We start from the raw sequence: 8631 nt of genomic DNA on the forward strand, positions 1-8631 counted from the left end.
TTGATTAGGTTCAGTTGCATATCCTACAGTAATATGCATTTACCATAACATATTACATATTGGTGGAAAATCTCACTTATTTTTGCCAGAAATATTGCTGAATAATATCTAGTAACCATTTGAAATCTATGGCAAAAGTTCTAAACAGTGTTTGAAAGTTTTGCACAAGAGAACAACTCATTCTATGATATAGTTACAGCTCATTTGACTTGTAGAGAGTATTTTCAGTACGCTAGACATCAAAACAGCTCATAGCAATAAACTTCATCGCCAACTGAACGTGACTTGGAGCTAGGATTTTGTGAGCTTCAAACTGAATTGCCATAATTCTTTTGCCAGCTCAGCATCTTTCGCCTGGGAAGTTGGCTGAGCTATGTTACTATCCATGAAATATTCACCGCTTACTCCTTGCACTTGTGGATGTAATGCCACATAACATGATGTCGCAGCACCCTGTCATATACACCAAGACCACAGTTCAGAGATTGTTGTAAAACTCTTAATTCTGAAGTATAAAACTCTGCAATATAGGGTCAATAAAAGGCCGGGAAAATTACCTGCTCAACATCTTTAAGCACAAATTTCCCTAGAGAGTGGATAAGTCCTGCATTAAAGCAGAGTGAGCATATAGAAATGATTACAACCAAACCACAAGGAAATAATATATAGTTTATACAAACATCATCTCCTCAGAAATATGATCTAGTATTGGAGAATGTTCTCGACTTTAATTAGATAGATACAAAATAATATGTTACTCCGTAGTAAGAATAATCTTGATCATCAACTGAAAATGATTAATTACTCCACTGCGAATTACTAGTAAATTTTCTTTTCATTGGAAGAAAAACCTTGATTTAATGTATGAAATAACATTGTTGTATTGGTATAAAAAATACTTGTGGAAAGGAACATAATATTATTTTCTAATAATCTCTACCTATGCTTTACACTATTTTCAGAGTTATAATTATCAGGCTTGGCTTATGAAAGAATGAATGAGAAGATCTCAGTCTCATGTTTTGCCAGGAGGTATAAGTCCAAATTGAGACTAAAGCTTTAAATTACCATTGATGAAACTGCGGTGACGCAGAAGATTGGTTGTGATGGATCCAGGATGAAGTGAATTTGCAGTTATCTGGACCCCTTCCTCCTGAATTAATAGAGAAATGTGGTACAACAAATTGGCACTTGATAAATGATATAGGCTTATGCATGAAATCATGAGCTGAATGGGCAAAATTACCTTAAGTTGTCTGGTAAGCTCCTTTGCATGCAAAATGTTAGCAAGCTTTGACTGTCCATAAGCCTGCAAGCTGTTGTACCTGCATTTTTAGCAACAAAAAAGTCATAAGCCCAGTATTTTGCACATATGATATAAACCTATGCACAGCAGACCATTGACATACCGAATAATATGAACAATCAAACTACTAGAGTTTACAGCAAAGATGAGTTCTCAAGTATAAGACGAGATTAGTACCCTGACTCATCGTTGATTTTGTCAAAGCGAATTCCTTCACTATAAGCAAACCGATGGGCTTCTGATGAAACAATGACAATCCTTCCTTCCCTGTTGCTTTCATGGGCTGTCTTCTTCATGTCATCCAATAGCAGATTTGTCAAATGAAAATGACCTAGAATTTACATGATTAAGTCTGTAATCAATCAATTACCCTTGGTATCAAGTGGAAATATATCTTAACATTCTAAAGCAGTCAGGAACCACTCAAGGAAATAAGAGAAGAACCAAAAATAGAGATGAAACAGGGAATCTCATTGATGGCCTGAAAGTAGAGAGGAGGGAGAGGGATCAGAAAGCAACAAGACTATAAAGACTGTTCACCTAAATGATTGGTTGCAAACTGAATTTCTATGTTGTCTTTGGACAGCTGAAATGGAGTAGCCATAATCCCTGCATTGTTTCTTCAAACAATACGAGTCTGTTAAGCACTAATACGTCAAAAAAATATAAGTGATAGCTGCACAAAAGAGCAATTGGACTACACAACTTCAATGGAAGTTATGTAAGCTAGTATAAAGAACTACATAGTCGCTTTGCAAGTTCTAGAAATTCAATCTCTTAACTTTGAAAAAGTCAAGTGCTCAGGTCAACATTTAATCAGTTCAGTATCCTCACATGAGAATATTGAGGGGCAAACCCGATGACTTGAAATCAGATGAAAACTTCTCCACTGATGCTAATGAGCTAAGATCCAACTCCATAACATCAATTTTAGCAGCAGGAATTTCTTCAAGTATTTTCTCTTTGAGACTTTTGCCAGCTTCTATATTCCTCACAGCCATAACAACATGAACCCCGCGCAAGGCAAGTGTACGTGCTGTTTCTACTCCAATACCACTAGTTGCTCCTAAAATCATTGGTGTCATAAAATGAAATCATAGCAACATAGATGAGACCATGATTATTCAACCATATTTATTCCTGACATTACACATCAAAGCATAATAGGATTATAGTAGCAGAACTATTTCACAGAAACATGGAAATATAACCTTTCACCCAACTCACAATCAAGTGATGAAAGCAACTAAACAATGCTCGATCACGCTAGTACGAATAATCTAGCAGATGAGGGTCATTTAACACACCATCAAGAATTATGCATCAGTGACAACAAAATAAGCTTAAATTGAGCACAAAGTGTATATACGAGTTTGATAAGTTAGCCCAAATGTCATAACACCGGTACTCCCATAATGAGAGTTATATACAAGTATATAGCATAGAGATCATTGAGTATGCTCAACACTAATGTTATTTCTTCTTCGATCTAACCCCTTGACATAAATTGCTTAACTAATCAGCTTATTGTGCACGATAATAAACCTAAAACATGCGGACTATGCTACATTTATCGCAATTTACTCACTAGACTAACTAGAGTAAGAGGATTTAAAAATCCTATACTATGAAGGAAAAGGAGTAACATTTCAACACAACTTTGTTGCTATTATGAGGCACTCTAAGAAGAAAATAATAGAAAAAATGGAAATAAATAATCCCACCTTTGCCTGAACTGAAAATAACAAACCCACCTTTTGATATTTACGAGGCAAACCTACCTTTGTATGTAACTATCAGTATGGGTGTACTAGAAGATGACATACAAAGGTAGGTTTGCCTCGTACAAGTGCACAGGTTCGTTAGAGTATTTCGTATTAAAAAATATTGTTGATTTGGATTCTACTGCGCATCAATCTCTATCTCTATCTCTAATAAGTAAATTACACACCGAATAAACCAAAATGTTTCTTAAACTACACAACAATCCATTACATTTTTAAATTTTAAACAGAAAATAGGAACATACATAATTAGAATTGATCATATTATAATTCCAGAAACAAATCATAAATTAAAATTTACAGTAATATAGTACTCGTATGTCTAATCATATAGTACTCCATATTAATAAGTAATTACCCAAAAATATGAACTTTAGAACCATGAAATTTTATAGTTCGTTACATTCAACAAAAAAGAAAAAGAAATCTTATATAAAAAATAAAAAGACAGAATACCAGTAACAATAGAAGTGACGCCATTAGCATCAATTCCATGAGTAACTTCTTTAGCGGTGGAAGCAGCTGAAAACCCAGATGCTCCTTTTCTTGTAAATGGCCATATTTTCATCATCTTTTTTCGTTCCACAAATTGTTAAACCCTGTTAATTTCTACTTCTCTACAATTTCAAGGATTTCTCAGTTAATTGCCTTTTTCTTTCTTAATTTTTTTTTAAAGAAAAAAAAAAATTTGTGGGTCATGGGCCTAAGGTCTACTATTGGGCCAATGTTGGTTCGAGTCATTAGCCCAATTCATTTATAATGCTTAATTTTGTTTGTAATAATAAGTAATATTCTCTCCGTTTTTAAATACTTGTTTTGTTTCTCCTTGCTCGGAGTTTTAGGTTATATTTGAATAATAATTTGGAGGTAGTGGGGTTAGTGAAAAGATTAAAAAAATTGTAAAAAAACAAAAGTAGTTGAGAGAATTAGAGAAAAGAGAATATAAAATTAATAAATTATAATTTATGTTGGATCCACAGTCTACTGGGTGAGAGAAATGAATTAAATATTGTAAAAGTTTTCCAAACAAGGAAATGAACAAGTATTTAAAAATGGATGGAGTAACAATACGTCAATAAGGGCATGTTCTCATACGTTTATTTTCAGTTCAGTTCAACTCAGTTCAGTTCTGGTCCTAATTTCCCTCTCTTATAAAATATTCATTTTAGTTCAGTTAAGCTGAGTTTAGTCTATGAGAAAGGCCCTATACATAAAGGTCAAGTCTAAAAAAAGAAGAAAAAAAACTTAAAAAAAATCTTTCAACTAATTGATTATACGTAGTAGGCAAACATTTTTAAAAATCGGATGTATAATAAAATATTATACATTCGATATAAAGTTACCTTAAAATGATCAAAAGTTATCCTGTAATATATGAAAATTACCCGGTATATATATATATTTTTTTGAATAGTACCCGGTATATATTAGTTTCAATGATATAAATAAAAGTTATTTATGTTTTATTAATAAATATTTAAAAAAAAAACCCTAAATTCAATAAAAATTATTTCGATGTACATAATATTAATGTACATTGAATGTATACAAAAGTTTTTGATCATTTATAAAATATGTATGAAGTAATAACACATTTTATTATGCCAACGACAACTATGGCTATATAAGAAATTTGATGGTATGTTTCAAAAAAAAAAAAAAAAAGAAATTTGATGGTAAAAGTCGGATAGTCCAAATATTTTGGTAAGAAGTTAAAAGTTGCTCGTATTTTTTTGGTAAGAAGTTGTAAAGCGGTTAAAGTTGTTAAAATTTTTAGTAAGAAGTTGTTAAAGTATACATGGGCGAATTTGATTGAGGAATAATATTTTACTGAAACATTATAGGTTTTGTAATAACTATGGGGATAAGTTTTGAAGCTCACATCACATTATGTTAGTGATCATTACCTTAATGAGAAGAAAGGAAGACCCACAAAGATAGGTAAAGACTCTTCAAATAGAAGACAACCTTGGAATTGAATGAACCCTAAAAATCTAATCAAGGGGCTCACCATCCATCAAAATTATTGATCACGACCGAAATAAATAATAATACTAAGTAGATAAAAATAAATAAATAAATAAATAAGGGAGACAATTATTATTATTATTATTATTATTATTGCTTTTGCTTTTGCTTTACATGATGTGCATACCTAAATGATAAACTAATGGTTTGTTCTGTTTTATTGAATTGAGCTGAAATGAATTGATTGGAGCTGAATTGAACTGAACTTAATAGAGCCGAAATGAATTGTTTATGAATTATGAGAGAAATAAATTATTAGAAACTGAACTGAAACATGCCCTAAGTAGAGTTTTGAAGTAGTATGCATTTGTTTGAGTTCTCCCTCCGATTCATAATAATCACTAAACTTTAACCGGTACATATGTATAAAAGCTTGATCTAATAAAAATATATACTACCTCTGTTACATGTTATGTGCAACGATTTAACATAAAGCAGAGAAGGAAAATGTTTAATCATTGCACATAACCTGTAACGGAGGTAGTATAAAGATTAGTCGAAAAATATACTGCATGGCAATATATGTTTGCATTGCAATATATGTTTTTTACAAAATCATACAAAATAGAGTCAATGTAAACATATGAATAGTGCAAAAGTCTGCCTTGTTTGGTTGACAAACAAATTCATGGGATTTTTTATTTCCTAGCTAGGAAATGAATTTATACATGTTTGTTTGGTTGACAATAATGTAGGAATTGGAACTTCCTAGGAAGTTCCACTTCCCTCAAAATAAAGGAATTAACTTACCTAGTCTCCCCTAGGTAAGTGGAACTTCCCATGGGAAGTGGAAATTCCCACATCTAACCAAACAATTGTTGGAAATTCCTAGGAATTACAATTTCATAGGAATTGAAATTTCATGTGAACTTCTACTTCCCACATCCAACCAAACAAGGCCTTTAAGTGTTACAATTATTACAAACGGATCACATAGAACAGTAAACTACCACAAATGTTGTACATTGTCAGTCTGCCACTATAGCTAACAACGACAAATGAATAAAATTTTGCATTAAGTGGTAGATGTTCTAGAGTTCTAAGTGCATTATTGAATTTCTCCAAATAAACACCAAAATTCATCAAAACAGCAAATTTTTCTTGCTTCTATAAACAATAATTTACTTGTTGGAAGAGTTTAATAATTACACCTGATTCAAAGTTATTTGATATCATTATTATTATGTAATAGAAGTTGTAGTTTGAACTTAAAACTAGTCATATTAATACAAATTATGGTAAATTTAATTACTCATAATTAAAAATGGGGAATTCTTCTCACGAGTTGGTTGTAAGATATGTAACACATTTTAATTACTTCTATTCTATTAGCACAAGTCTAGAGGATTAAAAAATGAAAAAAAAACATATGTGCAATTGGATGTAGGCATGATATCTAACTTTATGGAAAGTTAGAGAACATTTTTCGTTATTGAGTATATAAATGTTTAAGGGTCTGTTCCGATATACTAAAACAACTGAACTGAATTGACTAAGCTGAACCAAACTGTTTATGAGAGAAAGAAATTAGGAACTGAACTGAATTGATTGAAGCTATATTGAATTGAACTGAAATTAAGCTGAATAAAACAGGCCCTAAAACTGAAGATTTAGGTACCATAGATTACAATCCTTAAAGCTCAATCGAATCTAAAAAAAACATTCATAAAGAGAAACGATAAAAATCAATTTGGGACGAAGGGAAGATTTGTTTGTCATGAATTAATTACTTGGTACTTCAAAAGGAAGAAAAAAATGATAGTTGGAGATGTCAGAGTGTCAGGTGATCTGATAAAACTTGTGGGCCAGTTGGTGTTGGATAAAAGCCCAATAATAATAACAGTGGGCTCAGAAGGGCCAGCTAAGGGCTTGTTGACATGGACTTGGTTTGGATGTAGTGTGGTTGCGGAAGAGCTATGAACATGCGTGGTCTAACTCTAAGTATTCACGTTATGGACTTTATTAGTGTTTGGGCCCACTTTAGGATGCGTCCAAGGTTGCCATCTCATACGGATTAGCGGACTGATTGACGTCGTCACGTCGGCAATACTTGAGCTTTGTTACACTCATTCTTTCAATGATTTTTCAACATGAAAGAAGTACTTCCTTTCTCATGCTAGGGTTTTACGAAATACGTGTTGGAGTGTCATCATTTTTTGCCCTATAATAGTTTTACTTGTTACTCCATTAATGATCGTAATTAGAGATGTCAATTCGGATGATTGGATCGGAACTGATGAGATCGGGCCGGGTTAATTTTTAAAGTTGAGTCATTTATTATGCTTACGCGAGTCTAAATCTAAATCGGATATTTTTCCGGGTTGGTTTCGGGTTGAGTCGGGTCGGGTGTGCTTTCGACACCTCTGACCGTAACAATGTTTGTTGGTATTAAGTTGTGCTTACTTTGTATTTTAAATTTTTAATACTTGCTCTATTTCTCCAAATACGAAGTTTTAGAAGAAATAGTAAAAAAAAATATATACAGTATTTAATTTTATGATGGAAGTGAGGTTGGCTGAAACTTAAAAAATCTGATAAAGTAAAAGTGAATATAAGTGGAGGGAGAGAGAATATGAAAAATATTAAAGTATGATTTGAGGGGATCACTAATAATGGGGAGGAAAATAGTAAAATATCGTTAAAAGTTTTTAAAAGGAAACGGAACAAGTAATAAAATACGGTCACAAATGAAAAGTGGAGCAAGTAATAAAATACGGACAGAGTATTTGTCAATCACAAATATACTTCTTCATTACTTTTTTTTTTTTAACAAGAAAGGAATTTAAATTATACTTCCTCCACTTTATTTTAGATGCAATATACCTTTTAGCGCGGTAATTAAGAAAGGTGGAGTTTACATGATACAATAAACTTTAAAATAGGATGAATGGTTGTTGGGAGTGTAATTTAGTGGGCCATGTGTTTTAAATAAAGAAAATAGTATAGTTTTTTCTTAAAATAACTTTCCTTTTATAGTGTTTTGCAAGTATTGTGACATTTCCGTTTTAGAGGAAAGTGTTGCAAGTAAAAGAAAACGGAGAAAGTATAAAGATGCTTAAAGCATCAAAGATAGTCAAAGTTTGATGGCAAAATAAGGCAACCATGCTGTTACAGCTACTGAAAATTGCAGCCATGGTTCCTGAACTATCCTTAGTATACATACTTCTTCATTACTACGGAGTAGCTAGTAGAGTAGTAGTATGTGGCTTCAACAAGAATTTCACTTTTGTTGGTATCAAGATAATTCTTTTTTGGTCTATAGGATGACATATATGATACCATTTATAAACAAAGCACAAATTAATATACAAACGAGCATTGTAAGTTAAGAATTTCTCATTGGTGTAAGTTTTGGAACATATAAGTATAACTATATAAAGTATGTTATTATTTTCCTAATCTTTGTAGAATATCGATCTTTTACATGGGTAATAACATTAGTGGTTGTTAATTATATTAGTAAGAAAGAGTTTACTAGCAATCTCAGAAAACTGTATTGTTGTAATGTTGTTA

General features: G+C 32.0%; 1 protein-coding gene across 1 annotated transcript; it reads right to left on the bottom strand.

The window, feature by feature from the left end:
• Positions 1-94: 94 nt before the first annotated feature.
• LOC110702413 (short-chain dehydrogenase TIC 32, chloroplastic-like) lies at positions 95-3745 on the bottom strand. Its single transcript, XM_021880116.1, has 8 exons — positions 3547-3745; positions 2141-2372; positions 1847-1926; positions 1484-1637; positions 1247-1325; positions 1069-1153; positions 558-604; positions 95-453 (listed from the first exon to the last, which is right to left on the bottom strand). The coding sequence occupies exons 1-8, from the start codon at positions 3659-3661 to the stop codon at positions 292-294; spliced, it is 954 nt and encodes a 317-aa protein (XP_021735808.1). The 5' UTR covers positions 3662-3745; the 3' UTR covers positions 95-291.
• Between the last annotated feature and the right edge of the window lie 4886 nt (positions 3746-8631).

Source organism: Chenopodium quinoa, unplaced genomic scaffold (genome assembly GCF_001683475.1).
Source record: "Chenopodium quinoa cultivar QQ74 unplaced genomic scaffold, ASM168347v1, whole genome shotgun sequence".
In the NCBI taxonomy this organism is placed as follows: Eukaryota; Viridiplantae; Streptophyta; class Magnoliopsida; order Caryophyllales; family Amaranthaceae; genus Chenopodium; species Chenopodium quinoa.

Coding starts and splice junctions, on each gene's coding strand:
- LOC110702413 (XM_021880116.1), bottom strand. CDS start 3,661: ATGATGAAAATATGGCCATTTACAAGAAAAGGAGCATCTGGGTTTTCA. Junction 1,638..1,846: donor GTTTGCAACCAATCATTTAG/GTGAACAGTCTT, acceptor TGTAAATTCTAG/GTCATTTTCATTTGACAAAT. Junction 454..557: donor TGCTTAAAGATGTTGAGCAG/GTAATTTTCCCG, acceptor TGTATATGACAG/GGTGCTGCGACATCATGTTA.